This window comes from Zonotrichia albicollis, chromosome 36 (assembly GCF_047830755.1).
Source record: "Zonotrichia albicollis isolate bZonAlb1 chromosome 36, bZonAlb1.hap1, whole genome shotgun sequence".
Lineage (NCBI taxonomy): Eukaryota > Metazoa > Chordata > Aves > Passeriformes > Passerellidae > Zonotrichia > Zonotrichia albicollis.
The window spans coordinates 3,089,180-3,106,380 of record NC_133854.1 but is presented as its reverse complement, the minus strand read 5'-3'; the positions used below and the strand labels follow the sequence as shown (position 1 = coordinate 3,106,380).

The 17,201-nt window shown below is 50.4% G+C and overlaps 1 protein-coding gene across 1 annotated transcript; it reads right to left on the bottom strand.

Moving 5' to 3' along the window:
* Positions 1 to 11,594: 11,594 nt before the first annotated feature.
* On the bottom strand, positions 11,595 to 12,527 carry LOC141726553 (olfactory receptor 14A16-like). Its single transcript, XM_074531478.1, has one exon. The coding sequence runs from the start codon at positions 12,525 to 12,527 to the stop codon at positions 11,595 to 11,597; it is 933 nt and encodes a 310-aa protein (XP_074387579.1).
* Between the last annotated feature and the right edge of the window lie 4,674 nt (positions 12,528 to 17,201).

The window sequence follows — 17,201 nt, the reverse complement described above, 5'->3', positions numbered from 1 at the left end:
CAATCAGAGCCATCAGTACTACCCTTCCCAAGAGTCCGGTATGGGTCATCTTGCACAGCCTGCCCACCCGGCCTTGCCTCTTGGGGAATTTTTTCCTGAGGAGAAGCTTCCAAGCTCTTTAGAGTCCCTTCTACCCACTTCTCTGGTTAAACCTCTCTTGGTCTGTTCCCTACAAATTTTAGTTTCCCCCCCAGGGGAGTGTTCTGTAGACAGTTAACCTGGAGTCTTTAGAAATATATTGGGGAACTTAAACTAGAATTACTTATTTACAGCCTTAAACTTTTTACTAACATAATTTACACAAAACAGTTTTGAAACATTTTAAGCAATATTAGAACTCTGATACCAATTTTTCCTATACAGTTCAGTCTTTTTGACTCTTCCTCCTGAGAGTCAACTTTAAATCCCAGTATACTCAGGTGAATTAACTTGTGATGTGGATGAATCCTTATCCAGTGCCCGGAGGTGAGTGGTGTGGACTCTGGCCCAATGCCAGTGGGAAAAACTGAGAGTCTGGCCCAATGCCAGAAGGAGAAAGGGGTGGAGTCCGGTCCAATGCCAGAAGAAGAAACTGGGAGTCTGGCCCAATGCAAGAAGGAGAAAGGGGTGTAGTCTGGTCCAATCCCAGGGAGAATGGGGTGGAGTCCGGTCCAATACCAGAATGCCAGAGGGAAAAACTTGGTGTTGAATCCAGGTCCAATGCTAGGGGTGAGAGTGATGTGAGTCCAACCATCTTAGTAATGAAGAATACCTGAAACGGGCTTTCAAACACAGGCATTAATGGTCTACTGTTAATGATTTTATCAAAACTCAGCTTCTCTGTTTAATGTTATCAGTAATTTCTCTTTTTCCATAGCTTGTATGTTTCTCTCATCAACTTCTACATACTCTGTATTTTGCAAGGAGTTGTATTTCTCAGCTAACTTAACTCTCAAAGTACTTTTATTCTCCTATTTTTTTCTGTGTATTTAATTCACTGGTTTTCTGTTCTATTTTTCAAGATCTTATTTATTTATCTCTTGCTTCTGTTTCTTACTTTTACTTACAGCTTAAATACTTCTTTCTACCCCTTACACTTTATTTTTTTTTTCTTTTTTTTTTTCCTTACATCATTCCTTCTACACAATACACTTCCCTCTAAGGAAATGTGGTAAAACTTGTAATGCACAATCTACATTACCTCTATTCTAATTTGTCTATATTCACTCTCTTTTCTCTCTCATTCACTTTCACACATTCCTCCACACCTTTAGGACACAAACTTATTGATAGAAAATCACAGGTCCCTATAGCCCCCCCCTCACTTTGGGGTTGGCCCACAGGTCTCAGTATCTCTGGGCCTCTTGGAAGGGCCCTGACTCTGGTTGCCTCTAGTGCACATTCACCTGTAAAGCTGTCTGCATGTCACTCACACTCTTACAGCTACAGCTCCCTCACACATCTGGGGAGCACTAGTCTGGTTTGCAGGTCACACACACACACTTTGGTCACAGCCCCCACCCACCCGGGGGACACAAGCCTGGTTTGCAGGTCACACACACACTTCCACTGCCCCTTCCTACCTGCCCGGGAAGTTGAGGCTGACTTTGCTTGTGACTCACTCTCACACACACAACAAGACAACAATAAGGTACCTTTTACTTTCACACCACTTATAATAAGTTAAGTCTTACTGGCCAGTTTTGGTGGTATTGGATATCCTTTCTGCCTTGCTGGATTTTTGTCTAACTTCAGATGTTATTTTGTTGAGACAGGACTTATCTGCTCCTGTATCAACCAAAAGTTCTAATTCTTCATTTAGGGGTCCCACTTCAAAGTTTACCAAGGGCTCTTCTAGATGTTGCATCGGGTCCCCTAAAGTGTAAAGCCCCGGACCCTCTAATTTTCACTTTTAAGGGTCTTCTCTAAATTATCTTGTTCCCTGGCTATTACTGCATCGAGACTGAGGTTTCTACAAAACCTCCTGGTGTGCCCTGGCTCTCCACAGTAATAGCAATATCGTCCTCTCAAAGGGACTTGAGGTGTCTCTATCCCCGTTGCACCTGACAATACAAGAGGCCTATCCTTGCCTCCTCCTGGTGGTGGACCCGCCTACTCTGCACTTTCCCTAGCTACAGCAACCATGATCTTAGCCTTGGCCTTTGCCTTTTCTTCCTCCCTCCTTAAATACACCTTCAATGCCTCTCTTAATAACTCATTTATGTCCTTCTCTTGCCAATCTTCCATCTTTTCCAGTTTTCTCCTTATATCAGGCCAAGATTTGGTAACAAATTGGACTTTTAGTAGCATTTGACCTTCTGGGGTGTCTGGGTCAATTCTAGAGTACAACTGGAAGTTCCGCCTTAGGCGATTAAGCCAGGCAGCAGGAGCTTCCTCTTTCTCCTGCATGCCCTCAAATGCCAATTGGGTGTTAGTTCCTTTTGGAACTGACTCTTTGATCCCCCGTATTATCAAAGACCTATATTCCATCATGGCCTTCCTCCCCTTTTCCTGGTTAGGGTTCCAGCTGGGATCCGTTAGTGGCAATTTCTGTTCACCTGATGGCACCTGGGGTCCTGGATAGTTATCTTTCTCCCAAATGCCTATGCCAGCTACCCTAATCATCTGGACCTCTTCTGGGGAAAATAATATACTCAGGATGGAATTCATCTCCCCCCAAGTGTAGATATTTGGGCCTAGAAATTGATCCACTTGGTTGGCTATGCCCACTGGGTCCTCAACTAAATGCCCCTACTCTTTCTTGAATCCTCTCACCTCAGAAGCATTTAGGGGAGCATTCACAAAGCCAACACCTCCTGCTACTCCTCCTATAGGAACCTCTCTGAGGGGAAAGAGTCTCTCTGCCTTGGAGGTCTTGGATTTGGTGCTACAGTACGGCCCATCTTCAGATGCCAAACTACTTTGAGGGATATCTGGGTTACCCTGAACTTTCTGCCCATCAGCAGGTGTATTTGCTGATAGCTGTTTATCGGGCGAGGAGGCATTTGTGCCCCAACTAGGAGGAGGTAAAGGGACAGCAATAGGAGGGGGAGAAGAGCCTGAGTGGATATTAAGTGCAGCTGGAGAAGGGGTGGAGAATGCAGCAGGTGGAGTAGGCACTTGTGGTGGTGCAGAAGGGACTGGAGGGGATACTGGGTTTATCATAGCGGAAGCTGAAGAGGTAGAAGGAGGAGTTTGAACAGGTGGTAGTGAGATGGCAGCCGGGGGAAGAACCGGACCTGCCATTTGAGGTGCTTGAAGAAGAGGATTATAAGGTGGAGGGGCAGAAGGAGGCAGATAATCCAGGGGATCCCATCTTTTACTAGTCCTATCATCCCCTCCTTCATTCTCCTCTTTCTTCCTCTGTACCTTACAAATTCGCACCCCTTCATCCCCAACAGCGCTCTTTAACCAGCAGGCTACATACAATAATTGCAACAGGATCAGTATCTCCTCGAGCTGTCAGATAATTATTTAATTGTTGGCACATCCACTTATCCTTTGTCCCACACCAAGGCCATCCTCCTTGTATCTCTAATTCTGGCCACACTTCCATACAATCATTTTCGCTTTATCTAATCCCTCCGTGGCCTCTATAGAATCCCATTTTACTAACAGTTCTCCTAAGGGACTACTGGGATGTATGTACCTCAGTCTCTTACCAGTCTTTCTACTATTACACCCTCCCATTTTACAGGTCTCAACAGTAAAAAATCCCAAAGGTGCCTTTACTGACCGGTGATTTCAAAAAGAACCTTCTTTGAGGATCTTCAGTCTCCTCCACTGAACTTCAAAATTTCTGCCTGATACTCAGGACTTCATACTGAAACAACTGCCCAATCTCTTGATTGCTTAACTTTCCCCACGTCAGGTCTTACATCTATCGGGACTTGAACACACAAAGACTCGGCCTAAGAATCCGGGTCGTGCCTGACTCCCTCAGTCAGGAAAAACAACTGCCTGATTTTTAGTTTGCCTAACCCGCCAATTTTTAGGCTTCACCGTATCAGGACTTAAAAGCAAACCACAGCCTCCTTCGCTGGGGTTTGTGCCTGGCTCCTGTGCCAGGACTTACTTTTGCCTGCAGGGCTTGTGAGCTACCCGAATCCTTCTCGGGACTGACAAAATCTTACGCGAATCCTTCTCGAGACTTACAAATGCTACCCGAATCCTTCTCGAGACTGACAAATCTGCCTGACTTCCCTATGTCAGGACCTATTTTGGGTGCGTGCCACTCATACAGATATTCCCTCCGCATGCCCGGAGTGGGGGGGCCCTTTATTCCCCCTTGGGAGACGACTCACTCACGCTAATTCCAAGCTCCGTTCCCTGTTCCCGGCTGGTTCCTTCGCAGGAGTCCGGAAACACGGTACTGAGAGGCCCGCTCTCACTTCGAAGGTCTGGCTGCCGGCCTTCGTCTCATTCACACACACATGCGCACGTCTCCCACTCCCGCCACCGGCTTTCTCACCAATCCGGTGCTCCGGTGCTCCTCTGCGTCGCTGCTCCTGAGCCGATCCCTCTGGTCCTGGTAGCCAGCTGTCCTGAAGTCCAAGATGGCCAGTCTTGAGTCTTCTTGCAGCGTGGCTATTCCAGACGAGCGCCCCCAGCTGAAATAAACAGGGCCAGGAGACTTCTTCTCCTTTTTAATGCCTTTATTAAAAGTGATCAGCTCAGGATTGGGCGTCCCGGCAGGGCTGCAGTCCCCGTTGTGTCTCCCAGGGCGACTCAGAGGAGGAGGACATGCGCAGCTCTGTCCACTAGGGGCAGAGCCAGAGGATCCAGTCCTCGTGGGAGCCTCTAGGGCGTGGTGTCCCCGTCAGGTGTTGATTTGTCGGTGCGGTTCCCCCTCAGTCTCGGTGCTGGGGACGACTCCCATGGTCAGGACGAGAGGGACTCCGCATCTCTGCAGGCTCAGCCTTCGGCTCCTCATGTCCAGACATCATTTTAGTCTCTCAATTATTATTTGGCTCGTTGTTTTTGGGGTTTTCTCGTTGCATTTCGAGTCGGGGTCCCACAAAGCATTCTGGACTTTGGAGTCACTTTGCATAACCCCTCCCACCCTCTCAGGTGTCTTCTCTATGCTGGAAGAGAGCACAGCCTTGGGGAAGGGCAATCTACCGCACCCAGCCAGGCCTTTTACTAATACAAAAGAGGAGATAAGCCTCAACGACCCGGTATTACAATAACAAAGCACTAAGAACCCTGGCAGAGATCGATCTGGCTGCGTCCCTGTAACTCTTTCTCACAAAAATAATATTAACCGATTTTTTGTTCATAACACTGGGGCCATTGCAGAGAAGACTGGGGACACTGGGGCATCCTGTGGATGTCATTGGGATGAACTGGGAGGGACTGGGAATAAACTCAGGTGTATAGGGAGGAACTGGGCTGTACTGGGAGGGACTGGAGGGGCACTGGGCTCGTACTGGGTTCTACTTGTGATAAACAGGGTTGTACTGGTCTGTACTGGGGATGAACTGGGCTGTACTGGGAGGGACTGGATACGTTGAATGGGCTGTTTCCGCCTCCACCGTATCCCATTTGCCGAGACTCTCGCCCATCACCGCGAGCAGCCAATCAGCGCCAGAGATCGGAGACTCGGGGACGGTGCCTACGGTAGCCACAATTCCCGTCATGCCCTGCAGCCTGATTGAGCCCCATTGGAGCCGGGAGTACAATGCCCGTCATGCCCTGCGCTCCACAGAACCCCCGGGATCCGCTACCCCTTTGTCCCTTAAGTGTCCCCCAGACCCTCCAGGATCCCTTTAGTGCCCCCTCAGCGCCCATTCGGGTCCCCCCAAAAGTGTCCTCGGATACCCTGAGTGCTCCCAACCCCACAGATGCCCAGTACAGCCACTTCTGGGAATTCATCTCCTCTCCTCCACCGCGGCCCCAGAGACCCTCAGAACACAGTCCCGCGCCTAAAACTCCTGCCATGCCCCCGCCCTAAAGAGCCTGGTTAGAGCTCCCGGAGCTCCCCCGAAGTGCTCCCGAACCGTTTGCATTCCCCCGAGGATCTCAAGTCGCGGCTTGGATGCAGAAGTGTCCGCCAAGTGCCTTCCCGGACCCCCAAACAAAGCGGTGGAGCCACTGCCGGGCCTACGGCTTCCATCATGCTCCGCGGCGCATGTCCAGTGCTGTTCCAGCCAGGACTTCATCTCCCGTCACGTCCTGCGCCCCTCTAAGAGCTATTGCAGCTGTGCCTCGAACTCCCGTGATGCTCCTCGGCCCCGTTAAACTGCATTACATACACCCGTCCCCCCCGCGCTTACAACTCCCATCACCCCCCGCGCCCCAGCGATCCCCGTCAGAGCCCCCCAAGAGCTGCCCCGGACCCCGAACTGTCCCTCAGAATCCCTGAGTGCCCCTCCAAGTCCCCACTCGACTCACCCAAGTTTCCTCCAGGCTCTCAAGTTCTCTCTGAATTCTCTCTCCAGACCCAAAACTGCCCCAAATGTGCCCCAGAAATGTCTCCACGGACCCCAATGTGGCCCCTTTTATCCTGTCTTTGAAAATGATAAAAAAGATAACCAAAGGATTCAAAATAGGACTGATTAGCATAAAGAAGGAAAAATCAATAGCCACACTTCTGAATGAATTAATGTTGGGAATTGTGTTACTTAGAACTAATGACCAATAAATTTTTTGCTGGCAAAACAGCTTTCGATTTTTAGATCTAAATATTAAAATTTTGTATTACAAATATAGACTAATAGTATTATAAATAAGAAAAAATATTTATAATTTTCCTAATTCCAAAACTTATATTTTTAAGGGGAAATGCATAATTACTACTATGTTTTGGGATGTCAGTCTGTTAGAGACAGTCCAAGATCCCTCATCTGCCTCACAGCTGCCATCAAGGACGGAGATTGAAGGCCCCCCAAGGACTGAGATTGAGACCCTTCAAATTCTAACCCAGGGGTGCTGGCCTGACTGGAGCGGGATGTCTGCCATGGGAAGCGGGATGTTTCCCATAGGAACCAGTCCTGAAACAACGGGCCCTGCTCACTGCTGGCACCGGTTTTTGCTGTTCAGACCTGGACTGTCTGTGCCTGTCCCCAATGGATTTATTCTCCACTGTTCCCTCCATGCGCCGTCCTGCTCCCCTCCCAGCGGTAGATTATAAAAGAGCCCTGAGTTAACCAAAGACTTTGAGATTCTCCCCAATGTGACCAGATGGATCTGTTGGCCAGACCACGAGGATTTCATCTCCCTGTTGGTAGCTATTCCCCCAACCCAACCCTCCTTTCTCTCTCTCTCTGTCCTTTATCGCCTTTCTAATCCTTCTGTTACATTTGCTATGGGCATGCAATAAAAGGTGCATTTGTTTTGATTGAAAGTCCCCTGCTGTGTGTCTTTAGGTATTGGAAAATAATGATAAATATTAAGTACACATAGTTCATAGGATAAAATATAGACACCAGCCCCGGGATGGAGAGTGTGCCTCTGTCTGACCTGCTGAAAAGATCTCAGCAGGCCAGGGAAAAAATGTTATAGATAGGAAACAATAAACAACCTTGGAAACCAGAGCCAAAGAATTCAGACTCCTTCTTGGAAACATCAAGCTGGGAAAAAAGGATTCTTGGGGTCATCCCCGACTGCAGGGAACCCAAGATTTGCCTTCTGGGCTATCTGGGTCAACATCAGAGTAAATCTGGAAGTTTTGCTTTAGCCTTTTAAGCCACGGTGCTGGGGTCTTGTCTTTTTCCTGGGTGCTGTTCAATGCTAAGCTGGTATTACTCCCTCTAGGGACTGATTCTTTTATCCCTCTGGTCATCAGGGACCTGTAATCTCTCATATTCCTTCTCCCCTCTTCTTGATTAGGGTCTCAGTCAGGCTCCACTAAAGGCATTTTTTGGTCACCTGGGGGCCCAGGTTGGTTTTCTCACTCCCAAATTTTCATTCCTGCAGTTCTTATTAATCTAGTCTCTCCTGGGGAAAATAGGATGTTAAAGATGGAGTTCAATTCTCCCCATGTATAAATATTAGGGCTAAAGATGGATCAATTTGATTTGCTATTCCTACTGGGTCGTCCACTAAATTTCACAATTCTTTCTTGAATTTCCAACTTTGGACGCAGTCAAGGGAGCGTTTACAAATCCAATCTCACTGGCCATGGGAACTTCTCTGAGAGGGAACAATTTTTCACTTTTGCCACTTTGGACCAGGTGTTACAACATCAGCTGTGGAGGCTGACTGGGTAACTTCACTCTTGGGCATGAGATTCTGAGATGTTGTTTGGCTTCTCATTTGTGGTGGGGAGGCAGAGCAGGAGCTTGCTGGTGAATAAGGGGTGCATGAGATGGCAGAGGTAAGGGAAGAGTAGTGAAGGGTAAAGAGAGTAAGGAGAGGGTTGAGGGGAAGGTGGTGGAGGTATAACTGGGTTAGGAGGTGGTAAAGGAATGACAGCTGGGAGAGGAGGAGGAATTGGTCCATGGAAAGAGGAACTGGAAGAAGGATTTGAGGTACTGCAAGGGTAGGAGGAAGAGAGTGGTCAAGGGGGTCCCACTTTTTGTTAGCCTTCCCAGCCTCTTCTTCTTCTTTTACTTTCCTAGCTTGCTTTCTCTCTTTTAATTTATAGACTTGTATTTTCTTCCTCTGATGTGTACTTTAGCCAACAAATGAAATTCTGTATGTGATGGGTATTTTGCAGGAACTTGGGGAAAAAAGAAGGTGCATCACTTTTGGACAGAGAGGCAGGTAACTCAGGAAATGTTTAAGGATGTTGTTGGGTCATGCAGAAAGAAAATCAGAGAGGTGAAAGCTTAAGGCTTAACCAGGCCATTTCTGTGAAGGATAATAAAAATGTTTCTATAAATACATTAATGGCAAAGGGAGCTACAAGGACAATCTCCATTCATTATTATGGGAGATATGGTTACCAAATATGAGGGAATGGCTGAGGTACTTAACCCCTTCTTTGCCTCAGTTTTCAAGACTAGGTAAAGTTCACTTCATGACAAGTGTTCTCCTGAGCTGCTGGATGGGCACAGGGTGCAGAACAGCCCCCTGTGATCCAGGAGGAAGCAGCTGGGGACATGCTGAGCCACTCAGATGCTCACAGGTGCATGGGATTGGATGGGATCCATCCCAGAGGGATGAGGGAGCTGGTGGATGAGCTCCCCCCCCCCAAGCTGCTCTCCATTATTTACCATCAGTGCTGGCTCAGCAGGAAGGTCCCAGAGCACTGGAGGTGCCAGTGTGAGCCCCTCCCCAAGCAGGGCTGGAAGGAGGAGCTGGGGACCTCCAGGCCTGTCAGCCTGACCTGGGTGCCCAGCAAGGTTATGGAACAGATCACCCAGAGTTGCCATCACAGGGCACCCACAGGATGGCCGAGGGATCAGAGCCAGCCAGCGTGGATTTCAATGTCTGCACTGATGATCTGCATGAGGGGACTGAGTCCAGCATCAACAAATTTGCAGATGACACCAAGCTGGGTGTGAGTGTGGATCTGCTGGAGGGTAGGAGGGCTCTGCAGAGGGCTCTGGACAGGCTGGATCCAGGGACTAAATCCAACAAGGTGAGGTTAAACAAGACCAAGTGCTGGGTCCTGCACTTTGGCCACAACAACCCCTGCAGCTCTACTGGGGACAGAGTGGCTGGAGAGCAGCCAGGCAGAAAGGGACCTGCAGGGACTGATGGACAGCAGGCTGGACATGAGCCAGCAGTGTGCCCAGGTGGGCAAGGAGGCCAATGGCTCCTGGTCTGGATCAGCAATGGTGTGGCCAGCAGGACCAGGGCAGGGATTCTTCCCCTGAGCTCAGCACTGGTTGGGCAGCACCTTAAATGCTGTGTCCAGTTCTGGGCCCTAATTTAGGAAGGACATGGAGGGGCTGGAGCATGTCCAGAGAAGGGCAACAAGGCTGGCGAGGGTTCTGGAACACATGTCCTGTGTGGAGTGGCTGAGGGAGCTGGGGTTGTTTATCCTGGAGAAGAGGAGGCCCAGGGGAGACAAGGTGGTGTCAGGGCAAAGGTTAGACTTGATGATTTCTAAGGTCTTCTCCAACCTGGATGATTCTGGGATTCTCTGAAACCACCCTTGGAGCAGTTGCACGATGAGTTCTGGGCCTCCTCTTCAGGAGCTCCAGCAGCCCAGATCCCTCAGCTTTTCCTGCCAGCGCCAAAGCCCATCCTGTCAGTCCTGCTGAGCCTCTGCAGCTCCTCCTCACTGCCCAGAACAGGGAGCCCCAGAGCCAGACACAGCAGCCCAGATATGCCTCCCTGGCCTGGGGTGCCTCTGGCAAGGGAGCCGCACCAGACACTGCAGGAGCCTGCAGACAATTCCTGCAGCACTTATAGGATGATCCTACTTCCCAAGGGACGCTTCCATGGTGCCAGGTCAGGAACTGCAATGGGGAGTGGGGCCAGAGAGGAAAGGGCAAACAGGGATGTGCTGTTTGCAGTGGAGGGAGCAGGGTTGGGCAATAGGAAGAAATCTGGATCAGGAAAGAGAAGAGAAAGCAAAGGTGAAGGTAAGAAAATGCTCAGGGCAATTTGGGGGTGGCTGCCAGGCAGCCCTGGCTCTGAGCAACAGCGTCTGCAGTTGCACAGGATACTCCCAGCTGATGGGAACAAACTTTCTGGCTGACTGCAGAGGCCAGGACAAAGCTGAGTGGTTTCCATGGTGTCCCCCAGCCCTTGCTGGCCCCAGGGGCTGATGGCATTTGTGCTCCCTCAGGTTCATGTCCCCACACCAACAGCATGGGGGTGCTCTCCCTGCTCTGTGCAATGCAAACAGGGGCTGCTGAGCCAGTGCTGCTGTGTCTGTGCCTGCAAGGATGGGGCACCTGTGTGAGCTGGGGGAGAGGCCAGGGCTGCAGAGGGGGGATGTTGTTGGCAGCTCCATGAGGACGCTCTGGGACGCTGCCCTGGGCTGTCCAGCGCACTGGGGATGGATCAGCCCCTGCTCTGCTGATCCTTCCCATCTCCCCCAGGGTCCTTGCAGAGCCCCAGCCGTTCTGTTTGCCCCCAGCCTGCCCACGGCCAGCCTGGGGCTGCTCACGGGGGTTTTCTGTGCTGAGCATTGGCCTGAGTGTGTTCTTGAGAGAGCCTGGGCAAGGAGTCTGGAGCCCCCAGGCCCTGGCCTGAGGCGTCAGTGCTGCCTCAGCAGTGCCCATGGCCTGTCCCTGCTGCAGCCCCGGCACTGCCACCCCCAGGGCTGTGCTCGGCCCCGAGAGCACTCAGGCCCTGCAGCAACACCAGGGCCACCAGGGCAGCGGGGCAGGGCCATGGCAGCAGCACTGGCAACACCAAGTGCTGCTGCTGCTGGGCACAGCTGCAGGGCCAGCACTGATCTGCCTCCAGCTCCGCACACAGACATTGCTGCTGCAGCTCCAGAAAAGGCAACAAAAGGGCACCTCTGCAGAGAACTTTGCGGAGACATCCTTTAGTTCCTTTAAAGCCACCAAGATTGCAGCCACTCATTGACACAATCTGTGGCCAAAGAGAAGATGGAGAGAAACAAAATGAAAAATGGCACAAACAATGACATTTCTTTTTGGATAACATGAAAAAAGTAAAGGAAATTAAAAGAAGTTTCAAAACGAAACCAATGAGATGTGTCAAAGGTTACTTTTATTACAAATGATTGAATTTAACTGGCCAGTAGTTTAATCTTTCTGATACCATCCAATCATCAGTCTTCTCACTGCAGCCTTGAGCTCCTGGTTCCTCAAGCTGTAAATGAGTGGGTTCAGGGCTGGAGGCACCACCGAGTACAGAACTGACAGGGCCAGATCCAGGGATGGGGAGGAGATGGAGGGGGGCTTCAGGTAGGCGAACAATGCGGTGCTTACAAAGAGGGAGACGACAGCCAGGTGAGGGAGGCAGGTGGAAAAGGCTTTGTGCTGTCCCTGCTCAGAGGGGATCCTCAGCACTGCCCTGAAGATCTGCACATAGGAAAAAACAATGAACACAGAACAACCAAACACCAAAAAGGCACTAACACCGAGAAGCCCCAGTTCCCTGAGGTGGGATGTGGAGCAGGAGAGCTTGAGGATCTGTGGGATTTCACAGAAGAACTGGCCCAGTTCATTGCCATGGCACAGGGGCAGGGAAAATGTATTGGCTGTGTGCAGCACTGAATAGAGAAGACCACTGGCCCAGGCAGCTGCTGCCATGTGGGCACAAGCTCGCCTGCCCAGGAGGGTCCCATAGTGCAAGGGTTTGCAGATGGACACGTAGCGGTCATAGCACATGATGGTCAGGAGAGAAAGTTCTGCTCCCATGAAGAAGATAAGCAGAAATACTTGGGTAGCACATCCAGTGTAGGAGATGTTCCTGGTGTCCCAGAGGGAATTGTGCATGGCTTTGGGGACAGTGGTGCAGATGAAGCCCAGGTCGCTGAGGGCCAGGTTGAGCAGGAAGAAGAACATGGGCGTGTGCAGATGGTGGCTGCAGGCTATGGTGCTGATGATGAGGCCGTTGCCCAGGAGGGCAGCCAGGGAGATGCCCAGCAAGAGGCAGAAGTGCAGGAGCTGCAGCTGCCGCGTGTCTGCCAGTGCCAGCAGGAGGAAGTGGCTGATGGAGCTGCTGTTGGACATATATTCTCTATTGCCTTGGGGATCTGTAAGAAAAGTAATCATGGAATAGTTGGGTATGGAGAGGACTTGAAATATCACAGCACAGCTTGGGGGCACTTTCCCCCCCACTGCCTGCCCAGGGCTCTGCTGCTTGGAGCTGTCCCTTCCAGCAGCTGCTTCCCTGTGCCCAGGGCTGGGCCCTGTCAGTGCTGCCAGAGCCCAGCCCAGCCCTGGGGGCTCAGCTCTGCCCTGCAGACCCCTCCCAGCTCAGGCACCGCCCAGGGGCAGCTCTGGCTCTGCAAGCTCTGATGGCAACGTCAGAGCAACTCTAAGGGGGCTGGAAAAGTAGCATTGATTCTGCCTGTGAGGGGCCTGTGCTGATTTCTGTCACTGCCTGATTTGTTTAGACCAGAGATAATGTTTTTTTTTTTTTATTTGCCTCAAGCTGAACTAAAATGAATATCTATGGTCAATTTCCCATTCAGGTAACCCAAAATAATAGATTAAAAAAGCAGGACTTCCCCTTTCCTGCTGCCCCTGCCTTGCTATGCTCACTGTATAATCTACTTGGAAATGTTCTGCAGTTAAATGCCGGGATGGGAGCAGTCCTGGAAAACGCAGCATCATCACCGCACAAGGAGAACACTTCCAAGCCTTACCAGCTGTCTCCTCCCACCTAGACCTTGTTCCCCAGCACTGGGAGCAGCTGCCAGGGCTGGCTGACAGCTGTCTCTGGCAGGCAGCAGAGTCCCTGCCCCAGCACAGCGCCCTGGGCTCCAGGACCCTGCTCTGCAGGACAGCCCCGGGCACCCCTGGCTGCTCTGCACCCTGGGCACCCCTGGCTGCTCTGCACAAGAGACAATCAGAGAAGGTACTCACAGGGTCTGTAGACACTGGGATGTTCCAGCTTGAGGAGATGGCTCCAGGAGCTGCAGCTGCATTGTCCTGCAGCCAGAGGTTCCTGTGCCAAGGGCTGGCAGAGATTCTGCCCCAGGCACTTCTCAGCACCTTCCCAGCCCTGACTGATTGAAGCTCTCTGTGCCTCTGTGCTGTGCCCAGGGTGGCTGCAGGCAGTGCCCCAGCCCTGCTGGGCTGGCAGAAGAGCTGCTCATCGAGAGAAATGTGCTTTTGAAGCTCTTCTTGCTTACCAGGAGCTGCCTCTGTGCCAGGAGCCCAGCCCAGCTCAGCAGCACAGACACAGCACAAGGACTTTAATGAGCCTCTGGGGCTTTGTGCTCAGGCCCTGAACATCAGTTCCTGAGAGGGAGCTGAAGAAACCTCTCCAGAACTCCAAGTCAGAATCCAACTCCAAAGTTTCTTGGACTTTTAATGGGTCCCACTGAGGGACACAACTGAGAAAGTGTCCCCAGGCCCCAGGCAGAGCAGAGAACTGGAGGCCGTGATGACAGGAGGGGACAAAGAGAAGCCAAGTCTTGGTGCCCCGGGGCACAGCAGGGTCTGTGCCACCAAGGGCTGGGAGGAGACACCTTGTCCTGAGGCCCTGGGGCCTCCTGGCACAGCCCCAGCCAGGCTGGGCACTGTCAGCCCCTTGTCCTGCCCTCAGCATCCCCCCCTAGCCCACATTCCAGTGGCCTCAAGGATCTGCTGGAAGAAGTCCCTGGGGAGCCTTGCTCAGGAATGGCCCTTGGGGCTCCTTAATGCTCCCTGCAGAGACTGCAGGTTTTTCAGAGGACTTTGGGTTTGGCTTTTGCCTTGGAGTCTCTGAGAGGTTTGTGCAATCATGGCCTCCAATTATCTGCTGTAATTAGTCCCTGGAGAGGCTTTGTCAGTAACAACACTCACTCGGGCTCATTAATACTTTAGGGTACTTCAGTTTTTTAAACTACTTGGTGTTTCCCTTTTGATACAGACTCTATGAAAAAAATGGTACTGTTCCAGCCTCCAATATCTCCTTTCATGTGTCCCTTGAGAGCCTTTATCTGTTATGACACTTAGTGGGCCATTTATGCTTCAGGGTACTTCAGTTATTTTAAGGTACTTGGTATTTCCATTTTGATACAGACTCTGTCAGAACTTTGTACAATCATGGCCCCAATTATCTGCTTTAACGAGTCCCTTGAGAGCTGTGTACTGACACTCAGTGGAGCTCATTCATGCTTTGAGATACTCAAGGTTTTTTAAGATACTTTGGATTTTCCTTTCCACACTGAGTGTCCAAGAGGTTTTTGTGCCATCCTGGCCTATAATTCTCTCCTCCTATAAGTCCATGTGGAGCCTGTGTAGGGAATGGACCTCAGTGGGACCCATTCATGCCTTGAGACACTTTGGAGTTTGCTTCTGACTTTGACTCCTGGAAAGGTTTGTGCAATCTCTTCTCAGGCCCTGAGGTTCCAGGGCTCAGCTCCAAATGCACTACAGGACCCATTAGGATCAAGCAAGTCCTGACAAACCATGGCTCTGCCTTGATTTCCCTCTTGTCTGGAGCAGTTCATCAGGAAGTTTTTTGTAGTATTTTTTTGAGATTTCTTTGCAAATGTTTTAATTGGTGTGGTGGGTTCAGTGTAGGCTAATTACCGGTGCACTCACTAGAATATACTTACTCAGTATCTGCTGTGAGGGAGGATTCAGAGGAAGCAAAGTAGGCTCAAGTCTTTTAAAGGGTATGAAGAAAAATTCATAATAGTAACTAAAAGAAAGAGTATTTAAAGGGGGTAAAGCAATGTTAATACCAGCAATTAAAAGAACAATAGGAATCAGAATCAGAAAACTTTGAGAACACTTCTCCTCTTCCTACAACCTTTTCTTTCTTATTGACAATATAAGGAGACAAAACCTAAAATTTCCAGTCAGTTTACCACATCTAGAATAGTTTTCTTCATTTCCTTTAGGGAGAGGAGTCTCTCTTTCATGCTATGGAGACTTCTCCATAAGAAAACTGTTCTCTCATGGCTCTCAATTTCCATGAATACCAGCCATCCAGAAAATCTGCAATTGTGAAGTCCCTCCCATTTTTTCACATCTTTTCCCCCAGCTGTGTTTATGGGCCATGTCAACTTATGGGGTGTTTGTTTAAAGATGAACTGTTTAAGAGCAAGGTTCTCTTCATTATTTCTGAAATCATCTTCATCTCTGGGAACAGAGATCTTCCTCTGTCCCTGAGGGCACAGGGTCTCATTACTCTCTTTCCTTGTTCAAACTTCTCATGGGATCACAGCTACTTCAGCATTTGCTTACACTAGCATGGAGGCCTTTCACGTCAAGGACCCACAGCCAGGTATTAATAGACTTTGACTCCATGATTCACAGAAGGCTGACAACAATCTTTATTAAGAAACCCATACTTTTATAGTCTAGTTTGCTACAGGTGGTCCTAATTGGTCCTCCAATCCAAATACCATCACCATTGGCTATTTAAGAAACCACCCATTGGTAAATCTCCATAACACATTCCACACGTTTACAATACTAGGTTCAGCTAGTGAAGATAAGAATTTTTTCTCATTCTTCTCTCTGATCTTCTTACAGACTTTCCCACCATGATGCCTGGGAAAGTTGTTTCTCTCTGTAGCCAGAGAGCTGCTGCCACAGAGGCAATTCTGAACAAGTCATCTCCCCGTACTTTTCAATGCATTATAGGGAAAAAGGCAGTCTGATGTATCAATTACATCCTTCTCCATAGCTTTACAAGAGGATTTCAGCCCCAAGATCAAGGCATCTCCTCATCCCCATCTGGGACTCAACTTCCTCTTCACTGACCTTGGTGTGTTCATGTTGATCCTCTATGAGCCTAAACTTTGTCCTTTTCTCTCACTCGAGAGAGGATGGAAGCACTGAAAGAGTGCATATCTCACCGGGGCCTGCAGATGGTTCCGTGACCCCGGCCGGGCTCGGTGCTTGGGCCGGAGCTTTTTTACGATGGAGGTTTCTGCAGCAGCTGCACTGGGGCTGTGTCAGGATGGGCCGTGCTGGGACAGGGCCAGGATCTCAGCAGCCAGGCCAGAACACAGCAGCAGCATGGCCGGGGGCTGATGGCATCTCCTCCCCCTGCCCAGGGCTTGCGGCTGAACCCCAACCGTGGCACAATCTTGGCCAAGCTGGCCGGGCCCAGGGCTGCTCCTGGGGCCCGGTGGATCCTGGCTGGGCTCGGGCTGGCAGCGGGGCAGGGCTCAGCAGTGCCCAGATGGTCACAACTGCAGCCATGGCCCGGCCCGGCCTCGGCCCCACAGCCTCCCCTGCCCTGCCTGGCAGCCGATAGCGCCTGCCGGGGTCCCTGAGAAGGGGCCCGGATCCACGGCAGGAGCCGCCCAGCCTGGCCTGGCTGAGATGGGGGCTGGGTTAGCCTTGTTAACCTCTTTGCCAGCCAGAAGGGAAAGAGACCCTCCCAGGCTTTCTCATCTTTAACATGTGTCTTCACAGAGGCGTGCAATGTTTCCTTAGTGGTTGAACAGATGATCAGTTCTCAAAGCTAATTACTGATTGATTTTTTTGCAAGACACAGAGGAAGCTGCTTGCAGCTTCTCTTAGGACATCACTTCCATGATGCAAAACCACCACAACAGCACAGAGCACAGAGCTCCTTTGTCCATATGTAGTGGTCATACGCCCAAGACCTCAAAATCCCTTATTAAATGATCTCTCTGCCCTCTCCAAGGTGTTTCCAAATAAAAACATTCAGCTCATAGTCTAAGAAAATCACCAGAGGACAGAGCCAGCCTGATCTGTTTGTCCGGTTTT

Coding starts and splice junctions, on each gene's coding strand:
- LOC141726553 (XM_074531478.1), bottom strand. CDS start 12,527: ATGTCCAACAGCAGCTCCATCAGCCACTTCCTCCTGCTGGCACTGGCA.